The 19,641-nt window shown below is 50.3% G+C and overlaps 2 protein-coding genes across 2 annotated transcripts in view; one reads left to right on the top strand and one right to left on the bottom strand.

Annotated features, from left to right (window-relative positions):
* Positions 1-161: 161 nt before the first annotated feature.
* On the bottom strand, positions 162-8,411 carry C2H2orf49 (chromosome 2 C2orf49 homolog). The gene is made up of 5 exons (XM_078872400.1): positions 8,275-8,411; positions 7,970-8,129; positions 6,975-7,153; positions 4,540-4,858; positions 162-1,283 (listed from the first exon to the last, which is right to left on the bottom strand). Exons 1-5 carry the CDS (start codon positions 8,331-8,333, stop codon positions 1,224-1,226), a joined length of 777 nt encoding a protein of 258 aa, XP_078728526.1. The 5' UTR covers positions 8,334-8,411; the 3' UTR covers positions 162-1,223.
* The window catches only part of URB1 (URB1 ribosome biogenesis factor), a 60,344-nt gene continuing 49,109 nt past the window's right edge, over positions 8,407-19,641 (top strand). Inside the window, exons 1-12 of the mRNA XM_078872386.1 lie at positions 8,407-8,691; positions 9,108-9,277; positions 9,797-9,936; positions 11,052-11,203; positions 12,080-12,212; positions 13,448-13,544; positions 14,685-14,770; positions 15,212-15,328; positions 16,030-16,157; positions 16,576-16,774; positions 17,759-17,896; positions 18,849-19,055. Coding sequence (XP_078728512.1) covers positions 8,540-8,691; positions 9,108-9,277; positions 9,797-9,936; positions 11,052-11,203; positions 12,080-12,212; positions 13,448-13,544; positions 14,685-14,770; positions 15,212-15,328; positions 16,030-16,157; positions 16,576-16,774; positions 17,759-17,896; positions 18,849-19,055 — 1,719 coding nt within the window. The 5' untranslated portion in view covers positions 8,407-8,539. The remainder of the gene's footprint in view (positions 8,692-9,107; positions 9,278-9,796; positions 9,937-11,051; positions 11,204-12,079; positions 12,213-13,447; positions 13,545-14,684; positions 14,771-15,211; positions 15,329-16,029; positions 16,158-16,575; positions 16,775-17,758; positions 17,897-18,848; positions 19,056-19,641) is intronic.

The raw sequence follows: 19,641 nt of genomic DNA, 5'->3' as shown, positions 1-19,641 counted from the left end.
GATGCGCGTGTCACTACTTTGCCACCACTGTGACGCCCAAAGATGTATATGAAAAGACATCCAAAGATGTAAAGGTTTAATGTTCAGTCACTGCGGACAGATCAAATAACACAAGTAGAACGTAGAACTTGGAAGCAAACCAGCGTGAGATGAGACTAAACTGTTAAGCTTATTAATTTAATCAAGTAATTGCACTGAAAACAAACAGCAAAGTACATGTATCACCCATGCATTATTACATTGGATATGTAACGTACATACCACGCTGCGATTTAAAACCAGTCCACCTGCATGGTCGCAACGCTCATGTGCTTGCAGCTGAATGCAATTCTTCCGTCGCTCATGGCCAGCATTTATACAGCAAGTCCTCGTTTAACACGGTAGTGGTAGATGCGTTCCTGAAAAGTGGCGCATTAAGCAAAACACGCTTTTAAAAAAACTTCCCCGTAATAAGTTTGGCGAGATACGATGTACCCACGTACAAGCGGTGAGATGGCAGGACTAATAACCGAGGGCGCACCACAGCGCTACTGAATACTGTATCACTGCTCGGCCGCGCAGCTCAAGAAAGTAATTCATCGTCGACTGCGGAACGCGTAATAACGGTGTGCGTTCCGCATTTTAACGATGAGCAATCCGCGTTAAGGGATGCATTCCGCGTTGTGCGAGAAGTGTTCCCTAATCGAAGAACCGTGTAAGTGAAAGCGCGTTGCGTGTGAATGTTGCGCGCTAAGCGAGGACTCGCCGTATGCATTAAACGGAGCAAGGTGAACATTGTCGAAGCCACACGTTCATTCGTCCATGTTTCACGGAAATAAATCTCCCAAACAGGATTAGAAAAGTACACAACCTTCAGTTTTGCGCTTAATGTTAACTAATCCCAACATCACGAAGGTCGGCACACAAGGTGGAGCTTAACAACAAGCCTCGATGCTAGGCCGAGTTTTAAGGATGGCATTTGTCTTCAAAAACATGACGTACCCCCCCCTCCCACCTTACATATGTACAACACCACTGTCATAACAATGCCTTTGCATGCTAAAAACATACGAGGGACTCTTAAAGGAACACAAAATAACATAAAGGACGTGACCTCTGTGTGAGCCTTGCGTAAAAACAACCCGACAAAACGCCTGAAAATAAAAACTTGCGGTTTGTACGCACGGCGGCGGCAGCGCGCAAAACTACTGGGGGGTGTGTGAGAGCGGCACAGGCCCTGGGGATCAGGGCCACTTGATGCGCTGGATTTTTGACTTCACTTCAGGGCTCCCGACCGACTTCTCCTGCAGGAAACAAAAGACACAGCCACGGTTGAAAGACCGCAGAAAGCTCCACGGTGTGACCCATAGTCGCGAGACCAACCGCCTGGGTCCGATTGCTCCGTGAGCCCAGAGCAAATGTCCTTCACTTGTCGTCACCACCTAAGGTGGCGGAAGTTTAGTGCTTCCGTTTTCTGTAGCCCAACAATGGCTAATTTATTTGATAATAGCCCAGATCTGTCCCTCTGTCATTCTGTGACTGTGATTAATGCGCCACGGATTGAAGTGCGTCACGTGACCGCGCGCCCCCGGATTGGTTGAAGTGCGTCACGTGACCGGGAGCTGCCCACTTTATGTTGTGGTGCACCCCACACCTCGGAGGCCCGAGAAGCAGCAACATCACGGCCACAGCGCCGGAGACGCAGCCACGGAAAGCTGACGGTCGATCCACTCACACACGGCTCACTCACACACAATCGCATGCAGCTCAGAGGAGACGGGTGAGTGAGTGAGGCAGAGCCGTGCTCCGTCCACTGCTGCTCTGAGGGACCCCCGTGCTCTCCACTGCTGGCTCGAGGGAGAGCCGCGCTCTCTCCACTGCTGCCCTGAGGGAGAGCCGTGCTGTGTCCATTACGCCATAGGCGCCCCCCAACAACCTCGTTTATTTGATAATTACCGTATTTTCCAGCATATAACCCGCTTGGTATACCACTTTTTACAAACAAAACAAGACCCTGCGGGGTATATGGAGGTGCGGGTTATCCCAAAAATATTTTACACGTGTGACATGTCATAACTCGTTAAATGTTTTCATGGTTAGACTATCCACTAAGCAGCACTTACCTTTGACTAAAGCACTGCTGAATAAACCTCTCGCACTCAAATTGCACGTTATCACGTTTTGAATAAATTGTTTGCACATTTAAACGACAATGTTTGAAGTGCGCGCACTGTTTACCGGCGACGGGATAGCTGGGAGAAGAGAGGTGGGGGTTGGGGGTGGGGCAGCTGGGGGGGAGAGAGGTGGGGGGTTGGGGGCGAGGCGACGGCATTACCGTAATGCCGCTATTATCTCCTGCAGTGCGCAATCTACCAGTGCTAAAACTGTACTTACTTATCTACCAGTTATGTGTTACTTGTTTCTTGGATATTTACTTTTGTTACTTATTTACTGTTTAAAGTTCACTCGTTTCCGGTTATATATTCTTGGTTCTTTCGGTAAAGTCGCGTGACTTTGCCGAAAGAACCAAGAATATGAATCCCTGCAGGTTTACCAAAAGATATTCTGAAACTCGCTGACCATTGTTTAAATAACACTTACTTCTTATGGAGAGGCAATTTCTTTAAACAAAGGGAAGGAGCAGCAATGGGCTCTCCTTTATCTCCTGCTATAGAAAATTTGTACATGGAAAACTTTTAAACAAGAGCACTTGCCTCGAGCACATTAAAACCATCCTTTTGGTTTAGATATGTGGATGACACTTTGGTTGTCTGGCCACATGGTAAAGATACACTTAACGATTTTCTAAATCATCTCAATGCACAAAACCCGGCCATCCAGTTCACCATGGAAATGGAGGTGAATAACACACTCCCGTTCCTGGATATTTTACTTGGACATGACCTAAATGGTAAAATAACACACAGCGTTTACGGAAAGCAAACGCACACTGATGCCTATCTGAATGCAGATTCGCATAATCACCCAGCTCAGAAATCCTCTCTTCTCAAGATGCTCATACATCGGGCTAAAACAGTGTCAGATGGTGAAAGTCTAGTGAGAGATTAAACATGTTAAAGAAGCACTAATACAGAATGGCTACAATAATGCTCAAATTAATAGAGCACTAAATGCCAAATCACGATCGCAAAGCAACACTGCTGAAAGCGATCAGATTGTTAAAACAATTAAAATACCATATATCTCAGGAGTAACTGACAAATTAGCCCGTGTTTTGCAAAAGCAAAACATTACAGTAAGATTTGGTACAGTACACACAATTAAAAAACTAGTAACTTGCACTAAAGACGAATTGCCTAAATTATCAACAGAAGGTGTATATCGGATTGTTTATGTGGCAGATGCTATATTGGACAGATGGGGCGTAACATTAGTATAAGACTAAAAGAACACCAGAGAAATATTAAACTATCTCAAACACAACTGTCGGCAGTGGCAGAACATGCTTGCCAACAGGGATACTCAATTGATTTTGATAACGTTGAAGTGTTGTGTAAAACTAGTTACTACTGGCAAAGACTAATTAGAGAATCCATTGAAATTGAGAGAAACAGAAATAACTTTAACCGCTCAGACAGCTACAGGCTTAGTGCGGCCTGGAAGCGTATTATTAAATAATACACATTACAATTCCTTATATGGGAAACAAACACTAATTAACTGATTACTAACGTAGCATATAATTCCAATAACACATTACAACTAATCTACAACTAACATCGTAACAATTGCCTGATTACTCCACCTCAAATCGTTGCACCTGATGAGTTAAATGATGACGTCACCCTACTGCTGCTCTATTTAAGACCGGGAGCAAGAGCAGAGCCTCACCATTCTGGCGAATTGCCCGATAATGCTGGATGCAATTACCAGCGAAACGTCGTACTCAAAAAATTGTAAATGTTGTGGTTTCACACTTCAACACAACGGTGGGCTAAAGCAGTGAACTATTTGTCTTTTATCAACGTGACACTTTTTTTGCTGATTGGCCGTGTCGGGTGGTGGAGGGTTACGACACATTTATAAATAATGCGATCTCACCCAAAAACGTTGATTATGAGATTTAGGTTTACACCATTGGAACCTCATTTGCCAGTAGAAAAATATGATAATTGTTTTTTAACCCTTTTATCTGGCAACAAAACTGACACCTTTTTTACAAGGAGTCATGTTTGCATAGACTACAATACCTGCAGTCATAATGCAAACAAAAAACATAACTCTGATAATGGATGCACTGTCCTTGAAGTTGATTGGTCCACACCCGAAACAGCTTTCCTTAGTAGGTGATAATGGTGATGGTTGCTCTATTTGCTGCTGGTGGAGTTGGTTCCAGGGAAGGGGAGCGAGAAGGGAATAGGAGCGAGAGAGTGAGACTGGGCGCAGAGCAAGGGAGGCGCAGAGAGGGATGGGATGGGACCTGAGGTTGTACTAATTTCTGCTCTAGCGCATGGACTATGAATGGTGTCATTTCAGTGCTCGTAGAGCCTGCGGATTGACAGTGAGTGTGACCCTATCTCCCTCACCACTCGTACCCACCTCGCGTTTGGGGTCCACGCTCGGCACTCTCTTCACCTTGACCGAGCCCACGGCGTCGCCGCCGGGTGCAGTTGCACCCTTCGAGAGTACGCAGCTCGGGGAGGTGGGCGCTGCCCCATTCGAGGGCTCCGGGAGTCTGGGAGAGACTTGGGCCAGGCTGGGCACTGGGCTTTTGATGGCGACTTTTCCTTCTGTGGCTGGAGGATTGGTGCCTCCTCCTCCCTCTGCCGAGACGCGCCGCACTTTAATCACTGTTTTTGTCGACGCTCCGTCGAAAACTATCAGAGGCCGCTTGCGGTTTTCATTCCAATGTTTCAATCTGGGAAGGAGAGCAGCATTTTGGCACTGGTTATTTTACGAGTCAAAAAATTATAATCCAAGGTTCTATTTACACGAAATACAAATGAAAAGTGAAAAAAACCGGTTAAAACGGATCACATCGTGTACGATTCGTTTTATACCACACGTGAGAATACCAACACAGGCGTAAATATTTAGAATTGAGCGCATTAGGTATTTGCGCCATTCTTATCACGAAATGTGCTATTTTTGGCAGTCTGCAGTAATTAGTGCAGGGGCGATGAATAATGTGCAGGGAATGTTTCAACATGGGGATGTTTGGCCAATACCAGTTATACTGCTGTTTTATTTATGGGAGGAAACCTATGCAGAACAGGGGGAGAACATACAGACTCCACACAGAAAGAGTTGTAAATCGAACCCATTCCCTTCTCACAATATCACCTGTGATATCTGCACTGCACAATTACTGAATAACTCACATTTCCATACGGGTCACGGGGTCTGCGTTATTGCTGCAGCCCAGCGTGCCTGGGTGGCTCAGTGGTAACGCTCATGCCTCACAACAAGAAGGGCCTTGGTTAGGTTCCCAACCGGGGTGCCTTTCTGCGTGGCCTTTTTGTGTGGCCTTTGTATGTTCAACTCCCTGTTCTGCAGAGTGTATACGTGAGTGAGAATGCGTGTAAGCGGGTGTGTGTGTGAGAGAGTTTGTATTTTCTCCTATTCTGCACGAGTTTCCTCCAGCTGCTCCAATTTCCTCCCATAGCTAAAAAGACCACAACATCCCAATGCTCAAAATTAACTTCAGCAAATTACTCAATTGGGATAAACACATAACAGTAGCATCACTCCCGTCTGCGAAAACTTGGCAGTACCCTCCTGAAAAATCTTAAGTGAGGCTTCCCTGGATAAACGAGTGTAGTTAGTAAAACTAAACTAAATGTTTTATTTTACCAAGCAAAGCCCACTGAGCCATATAGCTCTTTTTCAGAAGCAACCTGGCCACAGATGATAGCCCAGCGAAGTGGCTTATCATCTGGAAATGTATTGCGGCCAAATACAGTAAAACCTTGGATTGCGTGTAACTTGGTCTGCGAGTGTTTTGCAAGACGAGCAAATTTTTTTGATAAATTTTAACTTGATAAACGAGCGAGGTCTTGCAATACGAGTAGTACCTACAGTATACGCTTTGTCTGCCGAGCGTCACGTGATCACAACTGAGCCGATGGTTCTTCTCTCTCTCTCGCTGCGGGATTGTGGGTAATCGTCTCCCATGCTCGGTCTCAGTCGGCGTGCCTCACTCGTATAGTCAACATCTGTGCGAGCGTATATTGTTTACTATAGTGTTGTGACCACGTGTGTGTAAAGCATTTTTTTAATTTTGTGTCCAAGTGTAGGGACTGTTCTTTAGTAACTGTACTGCAACAATGGCCCCCTCCTCCTCTCCTCTCTCGTCTCCCTCACACCAGCCACGATAAATTTGACTACTTTACATTAAATTTAAATAATAAAAATATTAAAAGGTATTTTGTATTAATAATTTTACATGAATATTTTTGGGTTGTGGAACGAATCATCTGAGTTTGCATTATTTTTTATGGGGAAATTCGCTTTGATATACGAGTGCTTTGGATTACAAACACGTTTCCGAAACAAATTATGCTCGCAATCCAAGGTTTTACTGTACTCTAAACGTGTTGTTTATTCTAAATGTGGCCAGAAAACTGAGGACCCGGAGAAAAATCGACGCGACCACGGGGGGAACAATCAAACTCAAATATACAACAGGCATCAGGTTCGAGATCGAACCCACGACTTCCTACATACCAGGCGAGGGAGTTGGCATCTAGCCACCGTGACGCCCTTAGTAGTTAGCATTAGTGATACTGTAATGTTTCAGTTTTCAGTTTCATTTATTTGGTATAGCCCTGTGAGCCATTCGGCTCTTGAATCGGGTGCAACTGCAACAAACAAAAACATGAACAAGAAACATCTTAAAGTGACTTCGTGCAAAACAGAAAAATCCAGGAAAAAATAGCAAAGTCTTCCAGAAAAAGCCCCGTATATCAATGCTGTGTGCAAAAATCCCAGTGGGATGCAAGGAGTGACACTCGGGGTGTGCCCACAAAACGTACCCTGCTGGTGACCCCGCTGGCTGAGCCGCGCGCGTGCCGCCCCTCTGGGTCACTCGCCGGGCCCAGTGCGAGTCTCCTCTCAGCTCCCTCTGGGGCAGCGGCAGCACGTGGGCTCGGTACAGCGCCACCAGCTGCGCGTGGTCCATGCCGCTCAGACTCCCAAGAGCCGCCACTCCCCTCTACAACGCACGCGGACAGCAACAACAGTCGTTCATCGCGAAGTGGCGGTGACGTCACCACGGCGCTTGTGCCAGGCTAGGTGCACTTTGAGGCCACGTGTCGAAGGTTCGCTGACACGGGATGTCACGGGTCAGACCCAGGTGCCATGGGTCAATTGAGATGACTGGCAGATGCACCAGCTGTGCTGGACACACCACAGTCGGCAGCTAATACCAAGCCCCGCGTAGCCTTTAACAGACTGTTGGGGCAAGTGCTGTTAGGGAGCAGCTAAGGAAACAGGCACGGCGCTGCCTTTGTCTCCCTCGTGGCGATGTTTACCACACGCCGCACCAGGTACTCACTTGAGGTGGAGTCGACCTAACCACTACACACGCGCAAGTAGCATGGAAAACTACAGGACTACGAGAACTTAGCAGGACTCCCTAGCGAGTGCCCTCCTCGAGTGTGTGAGAGTCTGTATCTCTCTCTCCCTCTGCCCTGCATGGGTTCCCTGCGGGCTCTCCGCTTTACTCCCATAGCGACACAAAAGCAACCCCGATACAAAGCAACATCGTTCCCCATGCTGCGCCAAACTTGGCATGACCCTCCTGAGATAATAGTCTTGCCACTCGGCGAGACAGGTTCTCCTGTGTGACTAAACGCAACAACGACGACAACAACGACGACGTGAGGACGCCCATGGCTCCTCTGCTCTCTCCCCGTCCATGAAAACGCAGCAGCCGCAGCGACAGCAGCGGCCACGGGGTCGCTACCACCACCGCTGCTGTCGCAGGCGCGCGTCTCCAAGCCTCTTGCTGCTGCTGCGGCTTGGTCACCTGCGCGATGGCGCTGCAGAGCCTCTCGGCGCGCTGCTGCTCTGCGGGCGGCCCGAGCAGCAGCTCCACGAGCGGCGGCGGCGGCTCGTGGAGCGGCGACAGTGACGGCGGCTCCCCCCGCGACTCCGCGGCCTCGCCACCTCGCGCCATCTTCCCGCGCCTGCCCACCACGTGACACACATTCACGACACTTTACGACAGTCGTAATTTACATACCTGCTTTACGGTAGGTGAACACGCTTTGCGCAATGTATGTTATGTGTGCAATGTGTACTTGGTAGATATTTTGTTATTGGCATGCTTACCTTTTCTCTGTTTTGTACTGTTTGTTGATATAATTTACTGTCCCGCCCCGACTGGACATCTGTGGAACAGAGCTTCATAGCTCGTCGGGTTCCTCCTCCGGTGTAAACAAAGATTCTGACGTTGCGAGCTTCACGGAATCGTCTGCGGGCTTTTTGGAATGTTTCACGACATCAGTGTTCACGACAGTCGTAAATAAACAGACCTTTACGGTAGATACAGTCGTAAACACCCGTACAGTCCCATCCTCACAACCTTACAGCACCTATGCTGTACGAGACTCACATTTACGACAAGTCGCAAACACCGTGGTACAGTAGCGCCGCCCTTACGGCAGACGACCTTTACGACACGAAGGTTTTGCTTTACGGCACTCAGCGCGTACCGGCACGTGGTGGTGGGGAACGCGTGGGGAGCAAGTGAGAGACGCGTGTGTGTGGGGGGCACGTGGTGGTGGTGGGGGGCACGTGAGAGACGTGTGTGTGGGGGGCACGTGGTGGTGGTGGGGGGCACGTGAGAGACGTGTGTGGGGGGGCACGTGGTGGTGGTGGGGGGCACGTGAAACGCGTGTATGTGTGGGGGGGCACGTGGTGGTGGTGGGGGGCACGTGAAACGCGTGTATGTGTGGGGGGGTACGTGGTGGTGGTGGGGGGCACGTGAGAGACGTGTGTGTGTGAGGGGGGCATGTGGTGGTGGGCACGTGAGAGACGCGTGTGTGTGGGGGGCATGTGGTGGTGGTGGGGGGCACGTGGTGGTGGTGGGGGGCACGTGAGAGACATTTGTGTGTGGGGGGGGGGGGCACGTGAGAGACGTGTGTGTGCGGTGTGTGCGCCAGAGACACCATGGGGGCCAAGCGGGGGAACGGAGACGCGGGGGAGGGGGCCAGGCCCCCCAAGGTGGCACGCGCCGACGAAAAACAAGAGAAGCACGGGGAGCAGGAGGAGGAGGAATTCACGGCCACGCGCTTCAAGCAGCTGCTGCAGCACACGGATACCGCGCTGCGGGGTGAGACGCAGCACGTGGCCGAACCCCCCCCCCCCATATCCCTCACGTCCCCCCGCTCTCAGCAGGTCCAGCCCGTGCCCCCCACCGTTTGTAGCTGAGCCCCCCCCCCCCGTGCTTTGTGGAGGGTGACGTGGCCAGTGCTGTATCTGTACTGTCCCTGTGCGGTGACTGTGCCAGTTGTGTGGTTCTGCGATCCTTGTGCTGTGTCTGTGCTGTGTCTGTGCCAGTTGTGGCTCTGCTGTCTTTGTGCTGTCTGTGCTGTGTCTGTGCCAGTGCTGTGGATGTGCTCGCCCTGGACTCTGTCAGTGCTGTGTCTGGGCTGTCTCTGTCAGTGCTGTTTCTGTCAGTGCTGTGTCTGTGCTGTCTCTGTCAGTGCTGTGTCTGTCTCTGTCCTTGTACTATGTCTGTGCTGTCTCTGTGCCAGTGCTGTGTCTGTGCTGTCTCTGTGCCAGTGCTGTGGATGTGCTGTGCCAGTGCCGTGAGCATGACTGCCCGTCCTGTCCACTGCGTGGTGCTTAGCGCTGGAGACGTTCGTCTCGCTGAGCAAGCAGCTGCCCGCGGAGGGGCTGCACGACGTGGTGGAGGGCTTCGTGAAAATCTCGGGCGAGTGCGCTGAGATCTTCAAGCTGCTCGACGGGGAGCGGCTCCGTGACCGCGAGGTTGGTAGTGTTGCCATCTCATCTCCTTCCCCCGCTTCCGTGCCGTAGCGCTTTGTGTATTAAGGTTTGTTTCTAATATGGTTGTAGCCGAATCCTGGAGGGAGACCCGTCCCTGACGTGACCCACGGTGTGGACAAACCCTGTGTTGTGGTGGTAACCTGTGTTGTGGTGGTGGTACCCTGTGTTGTGGTGGTATCCTGTGTTGTGGTGGTACCCTGTGCTGTGGTGGTACCCTGTGTTGTGGTGGTACCCTGTGCTGTGGTGGTACCCTTTGCTGTGGTGGTACCCTTTTCTGTGGTGGTACCCTGTGCTGTGGTGGTACCCTGTGTTGTAGTGGTACCCTGTGCTGTGGCGGTACCCTGTGTTGTGATGGTACCCTGTGTTGTGGTGGTACCCTGTGTTGTGGTGGTACCCTGTGCTGTGGTGGTACCCTGTGTTGTGGTGGTACCCTGTGTTGTGGTGGTACCCTGTGTTGTGGTGGTACCCTGTGCTGTGGTGGTACCCTGTGTTGTGGTGGTACCCTGTGTTGTGGTGGTACCCTGTGTTGTGGTGGTACCCTGTGCTGTGATGGTACCCTGTGTTGTGGTGGTACCCTGTGTTGTGGTGGTACCCTGTGCTGTGGTGGTACCCTGTGTTGTGGTGGTACCCTGTGTTGTGGTGGTACCCTGTGTTGTGGTGGTACCCTGTGTTGTGATGGTACCATGTGTTGTGGTGGTACCCTGTGCTGTGGTGGTACCCTGTGTTGTAGTGGTACCCTGTGCTGTGGTGGTACCCTTTGCTGTGGTGGTACCCTGTGCTGTGGTGGTACCCTGTGTTGTGGTGGTACCCTGTGCTGTGGCGGTACCCTGTGTTGTGATGGTACCCTGTGTTGTAGTGGTACCCTGTGCTGTGGTGGTACCCTGTGTTGTGGTGGTACCCTGTGTTGTGGTCAAACTATGCGTTGTAGTCGTGTTCTGTGTTATCGTCGGACCCTACGTTGTGGTGACCCTGTGTTGAGGCTGCAGCTGTGTTGTGTTCGTTTCCTGCATTACAGTGGGACCCTGTGTTGTGGCAGAATACTTTGTTGTGTCTGGATCATGTGGTGTGACCAGCACCATGCGTTGTGGTCGTTGCAGCTCTCGAAGGTGTGGGAGGCGCTGGAGGCCATTCTGCTGCGCACGGCGGGCGACCTTGCTCGATACTGGAGCGTGGGGGCCGAGGTGGTGCGCAAGCTCCTGCAGGGCCACATGAGGCTCATGTACAGCTGCTTGTCGTCGGCTGATGCCCGGTGCGGCTGACCCCTCACTGGCCTCACCACCGCTCACACCAAATCAGCTGCCATGCTCCAGAGGGGAGACATCGGTGCCACGGTGGCTAGGAGATGTTAACTGCCTCGTCTGGTATACAGGAGGTCGTAGGTTCGATCCCGACCCTGATGCCTGCTGTATATTTGGAGTTTGCGTGCCTCTGTCTCCCTGTGGTTGCATGGATTTTTTCAGAGTCCTCTGGTTTTTTATACTATACATTTCCACTAGATAATCCAATTCGTTGAGCTATCATTTGTGGCCAGGTCACTTCTGAAAAAGAGCTATGTAGCTCAGTGGGCATTACCTGGTAAAATAAAAAATAGTTTAGTTTAAATAACATGGTTTAGTTTAACGTAAAAACATAGTGTTTCACAGTCCATGGGAGGATTCGTAAATGATGTTTGGCCTAGGCCGTGGGATGATCGTGAAACCCTCCACCTCCCGACACAGCCGAACACATTGAGTAGTCTTGCGTACAAGCGTTTGACCGCCGAGCAGATGGAACGATGCGGTCAGCTCGTGGTGCGGGTGTCAGACGGGTTGTGGCATTGCCCAGACGTGAGGAATGGCGATGGTATCTTAATCCAGTCCAGCAGTGGATAGACCATTGTTGATTATGAAACGTGCCATTCTTTTTGTATGTGTGGCTACTGTATGTCTCCAAATTCGACAATTACCCAATTGTAATTACGGTAGCAACCTCTACAGGCAGACTAATGCCTGATGGTTCTGATGACTGCATTATATTGTGAGCCTCTGGTGTGGAGGGTACGTATTGTTTACGCTCTGCTGTATGTATGTCTTTGTGTGTGTGGTGTGTCTTTGTCTTTATATGTGTGCGTGGCGTGCTGCCCCAGGTGCGTGCTCGCCGCCTTGAAGCTGCTGTGTGCTGTGGTGATGCAGGGTGCTGACGCTGCACGAGATTTGTTCGGACACTTTGATTTCAGCCACAAGTCTCTCCCGTACCTTGCGAGGCGTCGCGACGCCAAGGTACGTGCCCGGCGCACATTCGCCGCTCTTCGCAAAGTTTTGCGGTTTGAATCCAATGATCGTCATCAATGATCCTACGGGTCTTCTGTGTACAGATATATAGATGCTGTTTGCTGCACAGCAGATGTCAAAGATGCCATGACTTCATTCAAGAGTAGGCCATCGTGTCCTGGCAGGAATTGAAGTACTTATGCAATTTGTACTTGTGTTGTACAGTAGAACCACTCTGAGACTAGGGCTGTTGCTGTTTATTAAACACTGTTGAACTCAACACTCTAACTCACACCAGAGGTAGGTGCTCCCTATCTAGGTCCTTACCCTGGACTCTGAACAGTACCTGGTCCTGCCTTTGGCTATCCTTAAGGGCTCTCTCACTCGTCTGCCCGGAACAGGGGCTCATCCAACACCGTCCGGCGACGAGAAGAGAGAAACCCTTTCTCAGCCGATCCCTACTGAATACTCCGGACCCTACTCTCGGCTATCCCCTTAGCTCGCTTCTTCCAGCTGGTCCTTGCCCTGGCTCCCCACAACGACCTTGCCTTCGTCACGGGGTCCCCCTTAACTACCCCTTTGGCAGCTCCTCCCCCTAGCTCGGACCCACCTTTGTTTCCGAAGGTACCTCTTACACCACCCGTGGCATGACGTGATCCTTAACTGTCAACTCGCTCACACCTCCCTCTGTTCGCCCCCTCATGGTTGCTCACACTACTCTATACTTGTATACTTTTCATTACTTACTTTTAGTGACTTGCTTACCTTTCCTCCAATGTTGCACTCCTATAGTTTTTGGTTTTGTTGTAAACCAAACTAAAAATATTACATTTTACCAGGTAAAAAGTTATTTTTTAGAAGCGACCTGGTCACAAATTATAATCCAATGAAGTGGCTTATAATATGGAATTTGATTAGCAGCCAAATGCTATAAATTTGCTCACCCGTCCTGACTGGACATCTGAAAAAGAGCTTCATAATAGCTCGTCGGATTCCTCCTCCGGGATAAATCAAGATTTTTATTATTCTGATGGTTAAACATTCGAAAAATCGCACCACAAATAACTCCATGGGAATAGAACACAGCAACACCGACCCCCAATTGCAAAAGCCTGGCAAGACCTTCCTGAAACAATAAAAACAAGCCTTGAGACTCGGTGAGACTTTTTTGAGTGAACCAACGTAGCAATGAATAATTAAGTTCACGACTCCCGTTCTCGTTTGTGTGCATGCGTGTTCCCCAGCGCAAAGAAGACATCCGCATGGCGTACGTGCGTTTCGCCCTCTCGTTTCTCATCAGTGGCGATGCCAACACCGTCCGCCAAGTCCTGGAGCTTAAAGGTGAGCCTGGCCTGCGTTATGCTGGCGCACATCCGAAAAGGCACGCAGCTGCACGGAATGAAAATCCGAAGAGCCGAGGAGCTCGCGAGCAGCCTGAGTCCCGTGCCGAGCACTCTGAGGGAACTTTGGAGGAGGGGTGATGGCACTGTGGTGGCGAGATGTTAACTGCCTCACTTGGTATACAGGAGGTCGTGGGTTCGATTCCCCGACACTGACACTTGTATATTCGGAGTTCGCATGTCTCTCTTTCCGTGGTCACGTGGGTTTTTCTTCGGGTCCTCCGGTTTTCTCTCCACATTTAGAATCAACATGCGTTCTGATCGTTTGGCTGCTCTAAGTTTCCACATGATAAGCCACTTCGTTGAGCTATCATGTGGTGCCAGGTCGCTTCAGTATAATAACTACATAGCCCAGTGTGCCTTACCTGGTAAAATAATAAAAACGTTTAACTTGCCGAGCTGTTTAACTTCGGGGAATCTCAACGAGCTCTGGCCTGTTCATGAATAAATGTCACTGAGGTATCTGCCTGTAACTACAGTAAGTCCTCGCTTAACATGGGGGATTTGCGTTCCTGAGAATTTCCACATAAAGTGAATTTGCGTTAAGCTAGAGTGATTTTTCCTGTAAGGAATAATGGTGAATGTAGGGATACCCTTTCAGTCCATAGTCATATCTTTTTCTCTTGACAGTGCTCTGTTTTTCTTTGGTTCTTTCGGTAAAGTCACGTATAAAGATAAAATAATAAATTAAATAATGATGATTGCTTGTGTTGCAATCGAAATGTCGTATGCTATTATTTAATTTATTTTATTGTATCAATCCGCGTATCACTGTACCGCTCAGCCGTACAGCTCAAGAAAGTATTTCTTCATCGATCACTCAGTAAACGCGTTATAACAGTGCTGATTCTGCGTTATAACGGTGCGTGTTCCACATTGTAATCGGCGTATTCCGCGTTGTATACAAGTGTTCCCTAATGGAAGAACCGCATTATAGCGAAACGCGTTATAGTGTCAACACCACGCGCTAAGCGAGGATTTTCCGTGCTGCATGCCTGCGTGTGACTGTTTGACCTCTACGTGTGTGTCCGTCACGGTGTCTGTGTAGGCAGGCAGTTTAACCTCCGTATTTTTGTTTCAGATTTCCTGATTGATGTGTTCCGCGCCGGGCTAAAGGAGGACCGAGTGTCCACCGTGAACCTCCTGCTGTGCACGCTGCGACAGAAGGTGACCCAGCACGCTCTCCCTCTCTAACGTACACCAGGTGTAGTCTCTGTGTGGTGTGTGAGTGTTTCGCGTACACGCGGGTGTAGTCTCTGCGTGGTGTGGGAGTGTTTCGCGTACACGCGGGTGTAGTCTCTGCACGGTGTGGGAGTGTTTCGTGTACGTGTGGGTGTAGTCTCTGCTGTCCACGTGGTGTGCGAGTGTTTCGCATACACGCGGGTGTAGTCTCTGCACGGTGTGGGAGTGTTTCGTGTACGTGTGGGTGTAGTCTCTGCTGTCCACGTGGTGTGCGAGTGTTTCGTGTACACGCGGGTGTAGTCTCTGCGTGGTGTGCGAGTGTTTCGCGTACACGCGGGTGTAGTCTCTGCACGGTGTGGGAGTGTTTCGTGTACGTGTGGGTGTAGTCTCTCCTCTCCTCGCGTCACGAATGCTCCGTGCCCTCAGGTCGTTGAAAACCCGTGCGTGAGCAAGACTCAGAAAGTGAGGTTCTTCACGGCAGCCATCCTCAACCAGATCGCCGGCGTGTTCAAATGGGACGGCGTGGATGACGTGAGCGACGAGGTGAGAGACTCCGCGGCGCGTCGTCTTCGTACAGCGAGGCGATGCCAGCCCCTTGCACCGAGAGCAGGTTCACAATCCAACACGTTGAGTGTATGTGTGCGCCAGCCATTCTCGTGGCGCAAGGCTGTGGCAATGGAAGCCGCTGGTGTGTTTCACAGACATGGCCTGCAGTACAGCGAGTCCCCCGCTTAACGCGGGGGGCTGCGTACCTGAGAATTGCCACGTGAAGTAAATTTGCGTTAAGTGGGGGGGGAGTGATTTTCCTGTAAGGAATAACGGTGACGGTGGGGGTGACGTTCCAGCTCGTTTTATTATTGTTTTCATTTGACAGTAGACAGTTTTACAGGTTTCTTTTTAAATGTGTTGTGTTTACATAGTTTTTCTATAGATACGCTATGTGTGACAGCCATTTATTTGAATGTAAAGTGAGAGAGAGAGATGTCGAGTTCAAGAGATGAGGGAGTGAGATGATGCTACGCACACATAAAGATGATGCCGGAACACAGACTGTACTCCAGTACCGGAGCGCGTTCTGCATTATAACGACGCACGTTCGGCATTATAACGTTGCGCAGTCCGCCTTCTGCAAAATGTGTTGCCTAACGGAAAAACTACGTTATGGCAAAAACACGTTGTGGTGTGCACACCGCACGTTAAGCGAGGACTTGGCATGTGTACTTGGCGCTGTGCATCTGCTCAAGACGACGGATGGGAGCGAGGCGGGGAGAGCGCTAGTGTGCGACTTGGCCTACGACTTCTTGCTGCATCTCTGCTGCTCGGTGAAGACCGGAATCGCCTTTCGGGACCCCAGCCTGGGGACCTCCTCCAGGTGAGGAGGACGAGGAGGAGGAGAAGGGGCCGCAGGGGGGGGGGGGGGGATATATGCACACCTTATCATCGCTCGAGTGCATCGCTCACAAAGGTGAAACTATTATTCGTGGCATTGGTTTAATATTCAAGCAAACTCTGGACCAGTTTTGACATTCCTTATCTCATCAGACAGGCTCGCTCACATCCTGTTTTGAGAGTACAGGAACTCCTCTGTTAGAAACGCCACCTATTTTATATATTTTTTCCATTTAAGGCCACACAGTGTTGATGCCGAATATACGTTGAGTTTTTTTCGTGGTTGTGCACCACTAACAACGCGGTATCAAAGAATCCGTCACAGGGTCGTGTGCGTTCTCCAGCATTGCCGTGCGTAGCATCGCGTGACTCCCCGCGCGCTTCTTCCATTCTCCCATCAGGAGTGGCAACCTGATACTGCTGCAGTTGCTGCTGGACCTCCGCTCCTCTGTGTGCGAGGAGCCCTGGACGGGACGCCTCGCTGTGGAGCTGCTACGGGCCTGCCCCGACCTGCTAGGCCGCTACCTCCAGCAGACCGACATTAGTTTCATGCCGCGCGCGCGCTCCGCTTGGCTGCGCAACGTGCGCTTCCTGCGGCAGGTGATGGCGCCGCTCACCCCCCGCTCCCCTGCGCCATGTGTGACGTCGTATGTGACGCCGTGTGACACCGTGTGACGGCGTGCGTCACTACGTCGGAATGGAATCGATTCTCTACGTTCTCTTTACGGGCGCTCGTGCAGTTTGAGTGCAAAGTGAGTGTTGTGTGTGTATTTTGGGTAATGACTGTTGTGTGCATGTGTTTCACATTTTAAAAGCGCGCGTTTAGCGTTATAACAGGCACATTTTGCATTATTACGGCGTGAGTTCCCAGTTTTAACAGCCTTGTACCGAGTTATAACGGTGCGCCTTCCGCTTTCTGCAAAAGTGTACTCTAATGGAAGCACTGAATTCTTGTGAAAATACGTTTTAGTGTGAACACCACGCATTAAGCGAGGACTTTCTGTACACCACTGAATAGACAGAGGCACTCCGGGGATTGAACCAGCGACCTCGGGGGGGTTGTGAGTCTGGCGTCCAACCATTCCACCGCTGCATTGGCCGCCTTCACATCTTGGTTATAATGGTCATGTCCGTCGCCAGCATTTGTGCAGCAAATCTGTTTACTGCGGAAACTCGTCGACCGGGTATCCCGATAACTATTAACTATTTTTTATTTTACCAGATATAGCCTACTGAGCTACGTAGCTATTTTTCAGAAGCGACTTGGCCACACATGAAAGTTCAACAAAGTGTCTTATCACATGGAAATTTATAGCAGAAGCAAAATACTCTAAAACACATGTTTCTGAATATGGAGGGAAAAACGGAAGGACCCAGAGAGACATGCAAACTCCAAAATATTCGGGTGTCAGGATCGGGATCAAAGCCACGACTTTCTGCATGCCAGGCAAGGGAGTTAACATCTCGCCACTGCAGCGCCCAACGGAGGCCAACAGCCTCCGCGTACATTATGCCGATCCCCACTGAGCGGCATGTCATAGCGTGCTAACCGGCGCCTCCATCCCCCCCCCCCCCTCCTTTCAGGTCTACGATGTCCAGCCGCTCGTCTCGCCGCTGTTCGATTTGCCGGAGCGCTTGGCCCTGCCTCGTGCTGTCGCCGTGGTCATGGTGACGACCACCCCCCCGGTGGCCACCCGGGCGATGCTCACGCAGGGCCTCAACGTGAGCCTTGCGCGGTGCACGCTCGCGTGACAGCGTCCACCACTAACTTTGGGCTGTGACGTTTATTGGCCGCGATTAAACGCTCGCAACAGAACAGTTAAAGTGAGATTTTGGCTCTAGATGGCAGTCGTGCATCAACAGGCCTAGATTTAGGCACAAGATAAGTTAGCTACAGCTTAGGGCCTCACATTATGAGAGGCCTTTAAATCCGCCGAAATTTTTTATTTAGAAGTTATACGTTTTACTTAGTTGAAAAATTAAATGTTTATTTTCATTCCGATATGAGAAAATATACAGAAATTCCTCGATGGGGCCTCCTAACCCTTTACCATTCCGAGACGTCTGCAAGTTGCAGGGTGGGGTCCCGTTCATCTCTGAATCTTGGAACACGCAAGCGGCTCGGCGTAAATTTTATTTGGAGAGGCCAAGCGCCATTGTTTTTAAAGACAGTACTTGCCCCAGAAAACCATAGCAAAACGACTGCACTCGATGATAGTTGGCGCCAAACTGTGCCTCCCGCATTGCCTTGTGGGAGCCTCGGTACCGATAAACTAATTTTATTTGTAGTTTTTCTTCTAGTTTTGTTTTGATGATGTACACATACAGCATTGGAATGGAAGAAAAACTGCGGTTGGGGTAGTGATAGAGTTTGGGATGGTGATAGGGGTAGTGATAGGGGTTGGGGTAGGCCTGGTCGTAGCATGGGGCGCAAGGAGTAGCAGGATGATGATGATGGGCTAGGGGAGAAGAGATGGGTTTTAGATTCTTGGCACTGAGTGAGGCTTTCCTGGGTAAACCAGCATAGTTGTAATAGTAGTGACAATAATGATAATAATAAAACCCATTGATCACAGCGGCAACAGCTGGGATGCGTCTGTGACTCTCGCGCCCTGACCCGTCCGTTGGCGGCCATGCGCCCGATCGTGGTGTCCCCGCGCCCTGCGCCCTGCAGGTCCCGCACAGCGTGGTGAGGCACACCACCCTTTCGCTCATCTCGCTCATGCTGACGCGGATGCTCGGCAGCATGGAGCGCTGCGGTGCTGGGGGCGGTGGTGACGCATGTGATGCCGCCGGTGGCACCGCCGGTGGAGGAGGTGGCCCCTACTCTCAGCGGGAGCTGCAGGAGCTGCGCACCGCGTTGTCCGAGGCCATCGGCAAGGTGCGGTCCACGTGGTTGGAATGCGACGAGCCTCGTTAATTTTTCGCCGGTGTGGCATCTCTGAGATGCCACGCGCCATCCGCTTCGCCGACGGGGTTAAACAAAACCCCCTGCAAGTCGTTGCTGCTGAGCGGAAGATCGTGAGCATTTATCCCTCTAGTGGTCTCGTCCCTGCCAAAGGCATGTGGATTTTGTTTACACTTTGCTCTGGATTAGCAATGGAGATGCACTTCCTCATCTGAGCCGGGAGATCTCACTCAGCAGTCATTTTGTGATGGTGTGTGGATCACTCCATATTCACTCTGTGTGTTGTTTACTCTGTGTTGTTTTACTCTTCGTGTTGTTTTACTGTGTTGTTTACTCTGTGTTTTACTACGTATGTTGATTACTGCGTGCATTGTTTATTCTGTTGTATACTTTATGTTTTTACTCCATGTGTTGTTGACTGTTTACCGTGTGTGTTGTTTAGTCCATGTGTTGGTTACTACCTGTTGATTACTCCATGTTTTATTTACTCTGTGTGTTATTTACAGTGTCTTTGCCCTGTGAATTGTTTACTGTTGCTTATTCTGTTTACTCTATTTTT

This window comes from Lampetra fluviatilis, chromosome 2, assembly GCF_964198595.1.
Source record: "Lampetra fluviatilis chromosome 2, kcLamFluv1.1, whole genome shotgun sequence".
Taxonomy (NCBI): domain Eukaryota; kingdom Metazoa; phylum Chordata; class Hyperoartia; order Petromyzontiformes; family Petromyzontidae; genus Lampetra; species Lampetra fluviatilis.
Note: the sequence above shows the minus strand (reverse complement) of the source record. Positions and strands in the feature narration are given on the sequence as shown.